Genomic DNA, 18,981 nt, shown 5'->3' on the forward strand with positions numbered 1-18,981 from the left:
GTAATTCCTTAGTTCCTTTTTCATATAGATTCCTGTGTTTGATTTTCATAAAATATTAGTTTCCGTTAGTTTATTTTAATATGTTACTGTTTTTTTATTGTTATTTTTTTTTTTGTACGCTTTAAAAAGTTTTTGTTTGTTTTTAGACCTTTTTTACTTTTCTTTGGTTGTTTTAATTGTATTTTTTTTTCTCTCTCATTTCTGAGACTCGTTTAATTGTAAGTATTGTTAGTGACGTGTTTTATTAGTTTAATTTTGCTGTTGTTTCAATCTCGTTTATTTTTATTCTTATTTTTTTTTTGTATTTCGTAATTGTCAACTCCAAGTGTCATTAGGGGCCACTGAAAATCAGTGGCACGAATGGTTTTACTATCATTCGTGCCGAATACTGAGTTGGTCCCTTTTGTCAACGTGAAAATGCCCAGTACCTTCCCACATTATAGTATGAATACATTTTTTTTTTTTTTGATGATAATAATTACTTATTGATGATAAATAATTTAATGTTTGTATTATATGTGTGTTGCTAAATGCCTATATTGTGTAAAATCTCATGCTCTGGTGTATTTGTGTTATGTTGACAATAAACGTTTATTTATTTATTTATTTATTTATTTAAAACATATTTTTATTTAATGCGAAGAAGGGCAGAGCGTATACTGCTTATCTGATTTTTTATTGATCGTTTGTTGAAGTTGTTGTTAAGTTTAATTCACACTTCGCACAAAAAGTGAAGTGTCCCCTAGTGGGGTAAGGGCCAGATGCATTATGCATACATCTGTTTCACTGATCCATTTCCTTTAGGGACAAGTAGGTGATTAGCCTTCTGTGTCCTGCCAGACCGAGACATTTTTTTTTCTTCGTCTCCACCGGGAATCGAACCCAGGGGCCAGGACGTTGACGCGTGAGCGTAGAACCGAGGGGCTACGCTCACGCGTCAACCACTGTACCAAGGAGGCGGTCGACACTTCGCACAGGAAGGTTTTAATTCTTTGTATCTACTCTATTTTCTTAACTCTATAATAACTCATCATGATGTTCATGATGTCATGATGAACTGTTAAGCTTTCATTTTGTTTCTCAATATTATAAAAACGAAAGTTATTAATTACATTTCCCACTAGATACTATGTAATACTTCTATGAAAGTTGATAAAAAATTGTCATATATTCCTCACTAGCTATTCCAGAAAATGCATTCCCTCGTGAGGTGTATACAAATATTTTGCATCAACTAATACTGTAACTATAAATGAAAAATAACATAAAATAGTATTGGTTATTTTAAAATAAATTCTGCTTCATAAATGTTACGAACAAAATTTCCAAGCTAAAGTTTTGTAACAAAAAGTTGAAATCTGATGCATATAAATCTTTATTCATACGAAATATAATAATATAAAAACATTCAATGTTTCAGCATTTTGCACTATTAAAAGAACTTCTTAATATTTGTTTTTTTTTTGTGATAAATATGAAAAGATATCTGTCTATAGGTCTATTATGGTTTTTCCACCAAAACGATAAATAATTGTGGTCATTTTATGAGACAGCAGGAACTCCACCAAGTTCATTTTGTGTTTAAAAAGGATATCATTATTTTGTGAGATTATGAATATGATCAATATTGTCTGATCACAATCTATAATATTATAACGCTGAAGAGTTTGTTTGTTTGTTTGAACGCGCTAATCTCAGGATCTCTCTTGGATTTGAAAAATTATTTCGGTGTTAGATAGCCCGTTTATCGAGGAAGGCTATATATCATCACGCCATGACCAACAGGAGCGGAGCAATGCGGGTGAAACCGCGCGGCACAGCTAGTGTTAGAATAAAATAGGAAGAAAGTATTATAAGTCGAAATTACCAGAGCTACAACATCCTTTATAGATATGTAAACTTATACGTACAGATGATAAAATTTTAACTTCTTGTTATCCTAAAAGCTAAAGGCCGGTATTAAATTGCAATTTGCGTCATGTTATCGATCCATTTAGGACTTCAATTCATCCACGTTACTTATCGTAAAACGAACATTATTCATGTATGACAGACGGGTCTCTCCCACGGGTACAAGCTGTGAATTAGAATCGAATATTGATACGTTAAATAATAACTTTATACCGTCGTATACGTTATGGCGTCGCAATAAAAATATTTACGTTTTATATACGATAGTGAATTATATTCCATTGACATTCCACGTCGAATTGTCGATATTGAAAGAGAAATATACTTTACGACTCCTCATTTGCTCCCGTATTGAGGGAATGGCTTCGTGAAAAATACCGCTCGCCTTACAATATCTATCCTCACACGTGTTCCTTATTGCTTTTAATTTTTAAAGAACCCCTTTATTATATGTATTTGGATATCAATAAGTAGAAAATTAAAATAAAATTGTAAATTGTAATGCACCACCACAATAAATGTGGATTACATGCTTTTCGGGTTGTCTAGCAGAAATTACTTACATAAGACCGCCCTCTGCACATGTCATGACAGCTGTACCTCTATTTTAATAATCTACAATAAATAATTTTTCATTCATCCAATCAAGATTTTTACGTATGTATTATGACAAGTGTGCCTAAATAACGATAAAAGAGGCAGGTATCCTTTATTTTTTCAATAATCAGCCATGTCCTGCTCAGTGCCATGCCGAGCCATTGTCGAGCTGATTTTTCCAGATATTTCTTTCTAACTAACCTAATGTTATTATCTAAATGTCTTCACTATACTCTTTGGAAACCTGTGTTTGGAAACGTTCATAAACCTCGATGGTTTCCAGGCTCCTTAATCCATTTGTAACAACCAACTACAAGTGAAGTCAGCTACAGATTAATTGCAAAGTATGTTCAACTGAGAGCAGACAAGAGTCTCTTCTTTAAAATACAAAGGTGTGTTTTAAAATATGAATGAAGTAACGACGCTCTAAATAGAAATTTGAGAGAATATCGTCAAGAAGGATTGAGTGGAATGTTATCAATAGGTTGTGAAATAAAAGAGTTTTTATCAACCTTAATTTTGTAAATAGGTGATTGTGTAAATCATGATAAAAGTATTTATCCATATAAGCATACTTAACACCTAATTTCTATATATAACTTACGCTTATTAGCTTACGGGTTTTATTGTCGAAAGGTTTGGTTTCAATTTTCAGTTGAGAAACTCATAAGTTACAAATTATTAGTTAACATCAAACACTCAAAAACACTACTATTTTTGCAAATGTTACAGAGCCAATCGTCTCAAACTCAATTTTTTTTGTTACATTGATTGGTTTTAATTGATACCTGATTGATAGTTTTAATTGGTGCCCTATCTAGTTATTACTAGTTAACTATAGTTACTATAGTTATATATTACTATAGTTATACTAGCGGCCCGCCCCGGCTTCGCCCGTGGTACATATGAAAAATAGATGTTGGCCGATTCTCAGACTTACCCGATATGCACAGAAAATTTCAAGAGAATCGGTCCACCCGTTTCGGAGGAGTATGCAGACTAACATTGTGACACGAGAATTTTATATATAAGATATTACTATAGTTGTAAATACATTGAGGTATTATTATACCTCAATGTATTTACAACTGAAAATTAATAGACACTCCATTTAATTTAAATAGAGAAATTCATAAATTCCCAATGAAAATACAAAGCATTGGGAATTCAGTTTCGTCTGATACGAATCTATATTTATGAATGTGCGGTCGTTCTCTCTCTTGTGTATCAGCTTAAATATATTTATGGAGGATTTTTCCTGATTTAAATTGTATTTTATATGTATTTTTAGTTAACTATGCTAGTTAACATATTAATGTATTCAATTTTACCTTATTTGTTCGAAATGCAATAAAGATACCTATTCTACATTTACGTTAATTTACTTCCATTAACCCTTAAAAACAATTTTGTAAAACCATTAAACGCTTGTTGTTAAGGGCAACCATATAAAATATAAATAGTTTGGAAAATCCAAAAGTGCACGCCTCATAATTTTTTTTTAATAATTATTTTTGTTTATTTAATAACAATTAAACCACATCGAATCAGACCCTGAAAAATGAAAGGGTTCTATTCCTGAGCATACTCAAGCGTAAGAGAAAAAAAAAGACTCGATTAGTAAAGTATTTCGGTCGCTATCGTGTTAACAAGAAAATCCTCCGCACATACAGACACACGGACGTCCATGACAGAACTTTTTTAAACTGTTTTTCAACTAGTTTAAATAACAAAAATGACATCAAAAATATCATGAATGTTAAAAATAGTGTTTTTTCTTAATATGTGTGTATATGTATTATCTTACAAGTGCAATGTATGATACATAAAGACATTTTAAGTTTGAAAAATCAGATGTTTTGCGCGAAGTGACAGTAGTACCCACCTCAACGCTTCGCTTATGAGGCGTGCAATAATTAAAAAATACAGTATAATTGAAAATCATAAATCGGAGAAAATAAAAATACACATTTTTCACATAACTTAAGGCGACTACACCACCGAAACTAGCGCCCCCCCAACATTTTATTTTTTTACTCCTAAACCAGATCAAATTTAAAAAATCTAGCTCGGTACTTTGCTAGTATATTACTTGTAGTATTTTTGGTATTACTTTTCATTATTTTGCATTCGGTAAATTAGGAGAACTTTTGATTACCGCCAAAAGTGGCCACTTTTGGCGGTAATCAAAAGTTCTCTAGAATAATGAACAGTTAGAATAGTGAAAAGTAATACCAAAAATACTACAAGTAATATACTAGCAAAGTACCGAGCTAGATTTTTTAAATTTGATCTGGTTAAGGAGTAAAATAATAAAATGTTCGGTGGCGCTAGTTTCGGTGGTGTAGGCCTCTTAACTACTTACATACATGGAACACATAATGTAAGAAAAACCTCCCCCCCCCTTCAATCAAACTCACAATTCTATCAAATATTTAAATTGGAACAAATTAATTAACAGAATTCTCAACGTGGTATGAATAATAAATAGGTAAGTAGGTATTATAATAATATATTCCAACACATAAAATCATTCAGTTCTCGTAACCATAGACAAATCGTATTTGAAAACGGTTCCCAATCAAAATACCATTAATTCAGCACATTACGAACATCCCGGATTTCCAATATAAATCATAAAAAATTACATTTCTCAAGAAATATTTAATATCAATCCCGACTTCGTAACTTTCTTAATATTCCAGAACTTTCTAATTCTATCGGGCACGTAGACGGGATTCCGGGATCACGATGGGATACATCGGATCCCGCTCTGATTGAGTCTCCGGGAACGTGATCGACATAATACTGTCTTGGCTAATACTTTTGTTTCGCATATGTAGACTTGGCCATAGACTACCTATAGAGTTAAGAGTCATGGCCATCTTGAATGTAATTAAAAAAAAATAAAAAAGTTGCGTAAAAAAGGAACATGATTTCTGTACCTAATTTAATATCCAACATATACTTAGTTACGTGTTTGTATATTCATTATAATTTATAATTATAAAAACATACATACAAAAATATATAAATTAATCTTCCTTATCCTTAAAAACAATAAAATTAATGAATATTTACAAAATAGTTTTACACAAACCAAAAACAATAAATGAATGAATTATATAAATCATTTATTCTATTTACCAATTCGCACTGAACCTTTACTTTCAATTAATTACAATTTACAACGTACTGAGTACATTAAAATGAAACAGAAATTGCATTAACCGGCGGAATACATGCTTTTAGTGATTTCACCCATAATTTACCATAACGTAATTCAGTCAACAGTATTGCTCGTCATATTAATTAACTTGGCACTGTACACAGCTTGAAACCAATTTTCATTAATTACTTACTTACCGTATTTTTCATTAAGTACTAACTAGCCTACTAAATTATTTATTATCTGTCCCTGGTTATTACGTAAAATTAAAATTAAAATCAGAATAAAGTTTCCGTAAAACCTAATTTCCTTTTTTTTTTAACGTGAAAATTATTTTTTATGACGATTGATTTTATGTTAATTTTATTTCATAAAAATTATAGAAATAAAGGTCACAAGTGATTATTAAACATATTTATATTGGGACTTATTATCCCACAAAAAAATTACACAACGCTTACGATTCAAATCATATTAATGTGGTTATCACAGACAACCTAGATTCATCATCATCAAACAAGTTTGTTGTCTAATACTTCCCTACTTTTTAATTACTGTACATAATTTGCTTGGTAAATTATATTCACAAACTAACCAGGCTTTTAGGACACATGAAAATTACAGTCGTATACTCATACTTTCGTAATAATAACTGAGATAATAATTAATAACTAACTTAATGTGTAGAGAATTTATGTTCAAAAATCCTTGGCGCCTAAATTATGTGTTGTACAATGTTGTGTCGAAAATTTAATGTAGTTTTCGTGTTGTCGCTTCATGTTACCTAAAAGCTTTAGACAATATATTTTCCTTTTCATTTAGAGCGAACAAAATGTTCACGAAACACGAATGAAACGAGTTCTACATAAAAACTTTTTCGTATGCATTTTATGCTTTCCCACAAGCACATCGCAATTATTCCATATTTAAATTTTAAAAATGTTTCGGCTTTTGGCGGGCTCTCGTGATACGGTAAACAAAAAGATACGAAGTATTTTCAATTAGCAAACGCATCATAGGGTCATCAGTTTATGTTATTTCTCGTGTTATTTTTTGTATTTGTATGAGTGTAATGTTATTGTTTTTTAGACATTATTTGATTCAATGAATAATTGATTTTAAGTTTCCAGAAGAAATGGAGATGATCATTTTAATATGATTGATAAAAAGTTTGAGTAAGTACTTAGAAAGCACTCTTATTAATTGAATAGGTATGGAATAAAAAATATATTGATTGAATTATCAAATGTTGTTAATCAATATCGATTATCGATACCTACTAATTGAAAACGCCTTGGTTCCACTATATCGCCGTCAGATAATAAAAATTCTTAACCATTAAAGAGGTAAGTTAGTTACATCTTATTACCTACCAGACTTTATTTTTCTTATCGAATTTTGTCTTTCCCGAGTGCCCCTAGTGTAAATTTATCGCATTTTATCTATCTATCTACAATTTCACATTTATTATTATATCTGCGTCTGCGACGCAGACGTTGTTCCGCAAAAATTAGCCGAATTGGTCAAGCCGTTCTCGAGATCTGCTGAGTACACTCAAAACATTTGACGATTTATTTTTATTATAAAGATTAAAGAGTAGGCAATGTTTTAATTGCACATACAAGTCACAGTTGCCGATCAAAACCGTTATCCTACTAATATTATAAATGCGAAATTTTGTGAGGATGTGTGTGTGTTTGTACCTAACTCTTTCACGCAAATACTACTGAACCGATTACAATGAAATTTAGCACAATATAGAGGGTAACTTGAATTAACACATAGGTTTTATCCCGGAAATCCCACGGGAACGGGAACCATGCGGGTTTTCCTTCGAAAACGCGGGCGAAGCCGCGGGCGGAAATCTAGTTGATTATAAAAATCAGTCGATTCAAAATCTTTAATCAACAAATAACAAATCTTTAATCTCTATTAGCGGTGTATTTCTTGACTCATTCTTTTTAGATCGTGTTTTAGGAATTACCTACTCGAGATTTAGTTTTTAAAATTGTTTTTAGTTTTTAATGATCTAAGAAATCTCTTTCATTTGATACCTCCGAGGATATAACTAGTTAGAACTTTTTTTTTATTCTTTACTTTTACTTTAAAAGGTGCTGTAGTTGACTTCTTTCAAGTAACGCCATGCAATCTACATATTATAATTGTCATGGATCCGTTCATCATCTATTTTCAAAGATTAATTTGAGTACAGATAGGATTTTATTAATTACAGTCACGAATAATGAGTGGTGTTGCATGTGTTTTTACCTGAATGTGTTGAATTTGAATTCATCTAACGGTGCATTTACATCAAACGAACATAGAGCTAGAGCAAGATTAGCATTATTTCGCGATCTTTTTGTGTGAACGAAAACTCGTATTCAGTGTTGTTCAGTATTAGAACATTGCATAAAATTTAATTTAATGCACTATAGAACAAAGAAAGAATGTTCCACGGCTGTTTACACTAAGACATAGTGGGTTAGAATGAGCATTCGCTCGCTTGATGTAATTGCATCGTATTACCACAGACTAATCTTCTTATATATAAAAATGAATCGCAAAATGTGTTGGTAAGCGCATAACTCGAGAACGGCTGAACCGATTTCGATAATTCTTTTTTTATTATATTCCTTGAAGTACGAGGATGGTTCTTATGTAGAGAAAACGTAAATATGTACCACGGGCGAAGCCGGGGCGGACCGCTAGTAATAATATACTACGTGTATTATGAATGTTTATTTCAGTAGGTACATGAATATGACTTTCCTAAAATACTAATCCAATTTATTTCATACATTCGTTTGCTAATATATTTTATAAAGGATATGAAATAAAACACGCATAGATCGTCAAACAGATTTTAATTGAAATAACCTTAGTTTAATTAAATTACAAGGGTTTTAACAAGCCTATATTAAAAGGCCCCGTTTAGCTACATTATTTAATATGAGGTATTTTATTATTTTACGATAATCACAATTTTTAAAAGGTGTTAGGTATATGAAAAACTACTCGTGTCCTACTTTACTCCGGTGTGACAATACTTGTAGTTATTTCTTCTTAGACCTTATCTGCATTACATGGTAAATACATATCCCGTTAATAATATAAATTAAATTTATGCAAACGTCATTTATTTTGTAGAAATAATGTGGTGTATCTCTAAAGGCACGGTGGCTTTTCACTTTTCCTCCTAAAGTATGAAAAATTATGTTTTACCCCACGTGTTTAACGAGGCATGTCTAAAATTGGGACACACCCCGACATGCCTTGTTAGGCTTATTCTATAACGTTTATTTACCGCTTTTTGACTGTTTGTTTATCTTAACCACAAGACCTGTCACACCATAATACTTCTTAATAAATACAACTTATTCGCTTTTAACTGTTTTTTATGTATTGTTAGAGATAAAAATGTTTTACAAGTCTCGAAAATTGTCCATTCATGATTATGTAGTTATTAGTTAACTTTTTTTATAACGTCTATCCGGGTAATTGTGAACGGGTGATTGAAAACAACTCCACTTACATTACATTACTTACCTTTAATACCTATTCTAAATATCGTTCTTTTACAACTTTAAATAATATTTCACTTTATAGATCTGATTCCGGTTTTTCAAACGATTGGAAATTCATCTGACTTATTATTATTATAGAAAAAAAATCTTGTTAGTGGTTTCCAATTACCCCTGTTCACAATTACCCGAATTGACTGTAAGTATATCAAAAATATTCCATTTAATGTAGCCGAAAGAAACGGATCTTTTCGTATCTTGTAGTTTGAGAAAAAAATAAAACGAAAATTAACCAAAAAATAATTTTACTAAGACGCACACAACACAATATACATAATACATTATTTACCCGTTTCATTTTGGCCACCATAGCTTACATAACATTACTGCATAATTCCTCTTGAAGCAAATTTTTGGCAAGAATATGAAATTAATTTTTAAAATAATTTTGGGCATTACATTTGGCTTTTCGACTTATTATGCATACACATTAAACTTATAATAATAATCAAATTAGGTCCATATGTTTGAACAATAATTTTCATTCAAAGTAAAAGCAAAAAAAATGCTTCTGTATAAAGCGCGTCACACACGGTGAAGATACTATAATATTTTATGTTATGATGGTGTGTAACCGCCATCCTGTTACAAATGACCCGAAACACTGACACAAAATTTCGGGTCATTTGTAACAGGTTCGCGGTTCTACAGGGGTCTTAGTACGCAATGACAAAAAGAAAAATGATGGTCAGAACGATGATACCGGATACCTTAAGATACTATAATATTTTATATTAGAGAATCTTAACATAAAATATTATAGTATCTTCACCCTATGTGACGCGCTTAATGGGCAATGGGCAACGTTGGGCGAGTAGAGGCAATCACGATAGTTTAGAAGGCCTAAATGTCTATGATCGGCCGTCATTGTGTTTATTCATAATCGCCGTAATGGCGACAAACATTGACGATCATATGTTGGGCCATCGCTGCCCATTGCCCAAAACGCTAAAGATGTCTCATTACGTCATGGTATTTAAAATTCAACTAAATATCAAGTAATACAAACTACTCAAAAGTAGATTTACAACAAAGAACTTATGTATATGATCGCACTAAAGTATATTACTTATTTCATACATATTTCCGTTTGATAACGGATATAAACTGATGTTTAACCAATAATAAAACGATTTGTAAACCTGCCACTAAAAAGCTATAATAGCAAAAACATTCCATTCTAAGCTACAAACTCTCGTAGAAATAAAATTCCATATAAAAAAATAAAAGGATATTCAATGAAAATTGGTGCGACCACAATAAAGACTCCATTGGCTATACATAAAAGATAAAAAGCATATACATGCAAAATATATGTATGCTTAAGTTGTTTCTAGAACAATAAAAAATATTTTTTACATTTTTTAATGTAATACATGATCTTCCAACTAAAACTATAAACTTTTGTCAAAAAAGCTTTAATATCCATGATGTTTGTTAAAATTGTGATTTACATAAATCAGCATAATACATGGTATTCACTCAAAAAACTTGGTAAAAACCTTTAAAATTCAAGCATGTCAAACTAAATAATCATTTATTTCATCCTTTGTTTTATATTTTTAATCTTTAAATACAACTATTAATATACTTTAGTGGTTGATAAAATTATCACAAATGACACAAACACATTTGATAACTTTTTAGTTTGTTTTACAAAATTCTAAACTTGTGATGATATTTTGAAGTTTTCTTCCATACATTCGTATCATTTACAAACATCCTTTCTTCATAAAGAATTTTTGTTTATTTATTTTTTGACTCATAAAGCCATCATGCAAAATGGACAATAAACTAGATCGTGTGTATCCACCATTAGCTGCCTTGAACTAGCAACATTTCTAAACTACTCTATTATCTATGGAAACAACTTCGAATAGGAGGCAGTCTTTGGTGTTCATGTGATTTCTTATACAATACAAAGTGTGTAAATTTATTGCTCTCGATCAAATGTATGAACTAAGGAAATACTTCCTAACTGTAAATATATAGATATAATATATTCTTCATTATTCGTAACGATATAACATGAATTGCAATACAATAACTAGAATAAATTGTTTAAATATACTGTTTTGCGCTTACTCTAATGTGAACAGATCATTTTAATGCAATTATCTTATAGCTAATGTATTATAACACTTTACCTTAGCACTTTTGTTGGATAATAAATACTAGAAAAGGCGTTAGCTGTTCTGAATCGTTACGTCTCGCTCTGATTTAGTAGGATCTTATAGAGTTAGAGCGGGACAGTATTACTTTATCTATTTATACTAAAAAATAATGAAGAAGTTATCAAAATGTACTAAAACGACAAATCTGACGTAGGTCTTATATGCAAAATACGAAAAATAAGATGCCTTGAAGTGTTCATGTCTTTAAATACTTAACATACTGACTAATTACATGATTATCGACACACAAGTCTAATAAAAAAACCTTGAAATAGTGTATGGTTTAATAATTGAAATATGTCACGTTTAAAATGAGTTATCACTGCTTATTTCGAATAAACGATTCCTCGATGTTATACCAATGTACTATAACTACTTAAATAATGTACTTTCTAACTCTTTTCTCCGTTTCTTAATAAAACACACTGGAAATACACATTCCAATTTCCATCACACATTCATTGTAACATACCTCTGCAATAGAAATAAACTTATTTCTAGAAATATTATCGAATACAAACATAGTGTGTAAAACATGATTTTAATGAAATGAATGACCTGTAGTAATTACTCAACAAGCGACGCACCAAATACTATTTTACAAGAAAATAGAAAGTAAATAAATATTAAATATACATAATATATTGCGAGAAAATTCGAAACAATAGTTTAAAATGTTATACAATATTCTTTCACGGGAACAATCCTAACAAGACTAACTGTTCTGTACCATACTATCAAATCTATATTTTACTACGAATCACTATATATCTATTTCTAGCAAATTCTAGTAACTTCTACGGAATTCTAAGGCCATTTATAATTTTATTTAGAATATGTTCCATGGAGATATTGGGAAGACTGTCATTGTCTTGTATATTTTGACTTTACTTCGTGGTTACTTATTGCAATAATTCTCTTCATTGTCCTATACCTATTTGGGTAAAGGCCCTAGTAAATAATATATATTCATGATTTAATTTAACGTCAACAAATTACTAATCTATCGAACCTTAGTGTTTCTTTTAGACCAACAATCACGTTTGTATAGATAAACTTCTATAATTATAGTAAATACATAATTATATCAATTCCAATTTTTGATGTGGTTATAATTGATGTATAAAAGGCTAAAGGATATATGATAGATAAGAGATAGTATAGGAAAAAGGACGTTATGACTTTAGAAAGACGAACTATTTTATAGATTATTTATATGTTACTTGGGCTCATAAACTGCATAACGCTATAAAACCGTCGTTAAATAACATTCTAGAACAATTAACCGACTACCTTACATTTGAGTACTTATTAATGTAAGCTATGTGAAGATGATATTGCCACAAATTTCCTTTTAGACACTCTAGATCTCGATAATTATATAAAATACTAGCCTCAACATTTTACCGAAAATATTCGTTACGTAGTTTATGAAGACTCAATCGATGTTTTATCCACTTTTCTTATAAAGCACTTTACATGATACATTCTGCACAAAGTAACTGCGATCCTAGTTAACCTAATTCACATAACACCACCAAAACACTTTTTCCTTCATTATTCCTTTTAACTTCCACTTAAAATCTCTTACTCTATTCATTCTTCTTCCTTCTCTTACTTCAAGTCGCCGTTTTCCCATTTTGCTTGAACTTTTCTTTCATTCTTTAAATTTCCACTTCAAATCACACACTCCTTTAATTCTTCTCCCATTTCAAGCCATAGAAAATAATTTTCCCATTTGCTAGTCCTTTCCTTCATTATTCCTTTAAATTTCCACTTAAAATCCCACTCTATTCATTCTTCTTTCTTCTCTTATCAAGCCATAATTTTCCCATTTTGCTTGACAACACCATTTATTGCCTCTTCTTGTACTGGTCTGCGCTTTCTATTATATTTTCTACTCAATTTAACTAGCGGCATCACTAGGAGGACCAGCCCCGATAATCCAATGAACACGCCCGCTAAGTAGAATGATAGGTCGTAGGAGTTCGTCATGTCGTACACCCACCCTGGAAATTATAATAAATAGATCTTTATTTCAGATACCAAAATCCACAAGAAATTTCACAAAAACACATTTTAAAGTGATCCTTACCAAAAAAAAATTGGTAAGGATTACTTTAAAATGTGTTTTTGTGAAATTTCTTAATAGTAGTAGAGATATTTATAAGTTATGTTACAGATTTGACCGGCCAATACCAAGGCAGAAGAATACCTTAACATTATATAAACCTCTCTCGGGTCAACCAAGGCGCAATCGTCAAAAATACTAAAGGTATGTAATTTTGGAATATGTGGATTTTTAGCGCAAATAAGAACTACATTTACTAATGTGCCAAGTTTATAGCTCTTATCCTGGTTGGTTCATTGTTAAATACTCTAAATTTTAAAGTATTTCAAAAAAGATTTCTCAATTCAGCTTTCAAGTATTTATTGAAAAATATATATAAAACTCTTTAAAACGAATATCATTTGCTTGTAAAATAGTTATGATGCATTTATTCCAGCATAAATACGCCTTGTTCACACTTCTAGCGTGGTGTACGAAGTTATCGCTCCCACCCATATATGTATACCTACTAATTAAAGATAAATTACCAGCCAGTGGAGGTCCCACGAGGTTAGCCACTCCTTGCATCAGCAGTAACAACCCATAGGCGTTCGTAAACTTTTCCAACGTGATTTGTTCCACCAATATTATACTGGTCAAGGAGTAATTAGCTGCTATGAAGGCTCCGAATGCTCCAGAAGCCGCTGCTAGCGTGATATATGAAGTAAGGAGTGGTACTAGTAGCGTGACGATACCACATGCTACCATGCAACCTGCGTATACGAGACTCGGGTTCACACATTCCCAGTCGCCCACCCAGCCGAGGAGGATCTGGAATTGAGCGAAATGTCGGTTAAAACTTATGTTAAAATTTTGGTTCAGAGAGTTATAGAGTTCGGAGAGAATAAATATATGGAAGATCGAATTCAGTTTGACTTCTTTAAACTTAATGATATTCAAATGTATCACTACATAGATATATGTATAAAACAAGGTCACTGTCGCTGTCTGTACGTCCCTATGTATGCTTAGATCTTTAATATTACGCAACGGATTTTGATGGATATTATTATTTTAGTATAACATTTGTTGAATTGCCTACAAAGCGAACGGAGCCCTGCGCAGAAAGCTAGTGTGTTATAAAGTAGAATATCATATTTGAAATCTTAAAAATAATAACGTTCTATTGAACTCGCGAATCGTGTGGTACCGGAATACGAATGGAAAGAAAACATTGAAGTCTATGTGATTCCAGAGCTCCAAGAATTCGATTGATAATTTATATTGCTATAATAGCCATTTTAAATTCCTTGGAGCAATTTTCTTTCTAAGAAAAACTTAGATTCTTCAAATTTATAAGTTTAAGAATTAAATATATCTGTTCAGTATTATATTCAGGAGTCTGTGTAACTTTTTATTAATCTATTGCTGTTTATCATTGTAATCTGACTGAATTTAAGCCTGATACGATGAAAACGACGATTGACTAACATTACAATTTCAAGTTACTACAATTCTGTTAAATAATTTCAACGTGAAATTTAAATAAATCAACATAATTTAACATTTTACTTTCACACTGTATGCCCGCGATGTATACCTACTTTAACTCTCCATTCAAATGGTACTCATACTATTCACAAATTGAGCATAAAAATGGTTCATTAAAAGAAAAAGCGAGTCCATCTGTTAATGAATATATTTAATATTTATCCAGACCGACGAGGGCTTTCAATGCTAACGAATCTTGACAAAGAAGAAACTCGTAGTTCAAATATTTATCATTTTTAAAAGCATTACCGTTAAGAATATTAAATATTAAATGGAGTCCTGTACTTCACAATTGTGGAAGTTTTAATGTATGTTTGAATTAAAAATATGAGTGCGCTCGGCCTTTATGAATTAGAGCGTTGAAATGTGGGTAAATATTAAAGAATTGTTTAAAAGAAAATAATACGGAAAAAAGAAATATTGCAGTACGAAATAGATGAACCATAATTTATAAATAACAGTGGATTATTCTCTTGTGTTCACAAAAATATTTGTTGTTTATACGGCGACTCAAAATATTTATTATCATGAGATATTTTTAAGATTAAATGTACGTCAATATATGCGTGAAATGTCACTTTGACATTAGATACGATTATAGTGACACCTCTATTTGCTGGTCTTTGTTATCCACGTACAATATTCAGTATTCACGTTTCTATCAAAACCACGAATAGTTGAGACAATTGAACGCACTATTACACACTCACGTTATAGTACACACGAGAGATAACACGTGACACACGTAGGTACATACTACGTACTTTATATTTACACTAGATTTCCGCCTGCGGCTTCGCCCGCGTTTTCAAAGGAAAACCCGCATAGTTCCCGTTCCTGTGGGATTTCCGGGATAAAACCTATCCTATGTGTTAATCCAAGTTACCCTCTATATGTGTGCCAAATTTCATTGTAATCGGTTCAGTAGTTTTTAAGTGAAAGAGTAACAAACATCCATACATCCATACATCCATACATCCAAACAAACTTTCGCCTTTATAATAGTATTAAGATTATCAGGAGACCTTTGACGGACCGTTTGAGTTTTGACTCATGCTACTAATATTGTAAATGCGAAAGTTTGTAAGGATGGATGTTTGTTACTCCTTCATAAAAAAGTATGGACAGATTTGGATGAAATTTTAATGTAATATATATATCAGAATAACACATGAATAAAGAAATACTTGATTTTGGACGTAACCACACAGTTACATAAAAACAGATTAATTAGATAGTTAAGTCTTTTAGATCCATAATAATTGTGTAAAAAAAAGTTGAATGAATTCTAACTTTTTTTTAATTGTGTCAATATTGTGTGTAACGTTATTTAGGCTTGTTCCCTATTGTGATACAGCTGTTTAAATATCTTAAGTAATCATTGGCACATGAGTTTATGTAACTGTTTTATCATTCGTTTATCAACTGAGTCTTATATGGGTCAAGATAAACTAACACATTTCAATTTTTACGAATAGAATGTATATTATATATTTTTATTTAGTACGAGTAAACGTCAGAATCACTAAGTTTATAAATAAATGGTTATATGTATGAATAAAAATAATTGTTCGCTATGTGCTATAATATAACAATGAGATATAAACTATCGGTATCACTCGTTTCTCAAGTGATCAATAATATAAATTAGATAAGAACAATACATCGTTAAAACGTTTAAAATAAAAAAAACGTTTGAACAATCATAAGCAAATATACTGTTATTATACTGCAAGCGAATATCGTATTATTCCAATAAATTATATTATAATTTATAACTATCCAAAATCCATGATTTAACAAATAAAAATTAAACTTCCTAAAATTTATACTCTCTTGTAGGAAAATGTGGGTAGCTAAATATGCCATTGAATTAAAATCTTGTAATGTTTCTTCAATATCTGGGCTAGTATAATTTCAAATTATTTTGAAAGACGCTTTGCAATTAGCATAATAGTGTTAAATCAAAGACGATCATCGAGAATTACAATGTGAACATTTAAAAACCTCTTGTTCATAATTTTTGTAATCTGTACTTTGAAAGTCCATTCACATTGCGTTAACATTGATGTTTACGTTTCTTCTGTGATACAAGTGTGATACATATAGTTATGTTTACATAATATAATTTTAAATCTTTAGAACATTATTGGAGTATGGGTAATTTATTAATAACTAGCAAACCGGGCGAACTCCGTTTCGCCACCAGAGACACCTTTTCTTTGCTATAAACCTCACGGAGCCGGAGACCTTTCCAACGAATGCAAAACCGTGGAAATCGGTTCGTGCGTTCTGGAGTTATAGCGTCAGGAAGGAAATCCCCGACTTATTTTCATGTAGTAGATTTTCATCGTTGGTTTTAAATAATATTACAAACATTGAAGCCGTTTAGTAAGTTTTAAATCATTTCAGTCTATCAACGGCAACCTAAATGTTGATGTATATTGTAAATCTTATACTATCTTGTTGCTACTACTCACATGTTGATAACAGAAACTACTTCAATGTATTTGTATTTGATTATAAAAATCAAGAACAAGGATAGTGTGTGCGATAACGTACCTAAAACATACATGATAACAATCCAACACTAAAGTATTGGATGTATTTGTCAACTACGTGTAGGTTATGTTATAAGGGCTAAGGAATGATAGATTGTTCTATTAGCTTCTATTATATCTACGTTAAGCCGAGAGTGTAATTGCACGTAATACCAGTGTGTATACTGAAGTATAGAACTAAATGAAAATATGCGTTTTAAATATTTCGGTCCAGATATTTCAGGTAAACGTGGTTCAAAATATTAAAAGTATTACATGATCTTTAACATTAGTCTCGACATACGAATCAATTAACGATATATACGAATCCGTTAACAGATATCAATAATTAAGCTATTGCATAGCTTCTATCGCGGGCCTTGAGCGCGGGGACCGAATCGAGAAATTCCGTAACGAAAAAACCTCACGCTCCCCACTCCGACGGGCACGGAGGTGTGGCTTGAAGGCATAGCATACAATAATAGCTTTACCGCGGCAGTCCCCGAGTGCCACACATCTTTTTAAAATGAAACTTTTATTACATCGTCTCAAACTTTTTGGTCTGTGTAGCGCATGTCGCGTGTATCGCGGCTGCCGAGTAGGTATACCTACTCGGCAGCCGACCGACACGCGACATGCGCTACACAAAGCAGTGTTCGGAACCGTTCGAACAGTTTCACTTTTACCGTGGTTTCATAAAACCACACAACATTTTTTTTTAAACATAGCATACACAAAGGAACCCCTAACGCACGTTTTCCGAATATTCTAACCAAAAAAAGTACATAGAAACTAAAAAAATTAAAGACATATTACTTCTAAGCACTCACCTCACCAAACATATTCAATATTCCAATTATAGAAATCAGCATGGACGACTGCGACTCATTGAAGCCCATACTGAGTCCGTTATCAGCAATGTACACATACGGCACATCATACCACATGTATAGAAGAAAGTTCGAGATCGCGAAGACCAAAAACGCAGGGTTCCGGAAGTGAGAGAAGTCCAGCACGTCCACGACAAGGTCCCAGAAGTCCCAGAGACCGGCGTACCATTGTAACTGGAATTAGTTGAAATAAAAATTAACGATTTATGAAAAAAGTAGTTTTTAGTAGAAGAGTATAAACAATAATCAAATAAAGCTCAAGACAATCTTTGGCAGCAACCGAACAAAAAAATGGAAAAAAGATTGATCAAGATTGGTTCTTCCAGTCGAAAGGTAACAAAACAAACCCAATAAGTTACAGTTGCAAACCTCCTTCCTTTTTTGAAGTTGGTTGAAAATGTGAATTTAATTCCTTGTGAGTGTTATGCATCATCCATCATTGTGTTTGCTCTTTTTGCTATTTCGCAATTATCTAATGGCATTGAGTATACGTGAAGGCCTGTTTACCAGAGGGTGCG

General features: G+C 31.6%; 1 protein-coding gene across 2 annotated transcripts in view; it reads right to left on the reverse strand.

Annotated features, from left to right (window-relative positions):
• Positions 1–13,187: 13,187 nt before the first annotated feature.
• LOC149906721 (monocarboxylate transporter 9-like) overlaps positions 13,188–18,981 on the reverse strand; it is a 46,277-nt gene continuing 40,483 nt past the window's right edge. For both annotated transcript variants that reach the window (XM_090104897.1, XM_090104898.1), the window contains exons 3-5: positions 18,404–18,637; positions 14,031–14,313; positions 13,188–13,441 (exon numbers count right to left, since the gene is read on the reverse strand). In XM_090104897.1, coding sequence (XP_089961023.1) covers positions 13,248–13,441; positions 14,031–14,313; positions 18,404–18,637 — 711 coding nt within the window. In that variant the 3' untranslated portion in view covers positions 13,188–13,247. The remainder of the gene's footprint in view (positions 13,442–14,030; positions 14,314–18,403; positions 18,638–18,981) is intronic.

This window comes from Colias eurytheme, chromosome 8 (assembly GCF_061535395.1).
Source record: "Colias eurytheme isolate Ceu_HAF_F1 chromosome 8, ilColEury1 Martin Lab GWU primary, whole genome shotgun sequence".
NCBI lineage: Eukaryota > Metazoa > Arthropoda > Insecta > Lepidoptera > Pieridae > Colias > Colias eurytheme.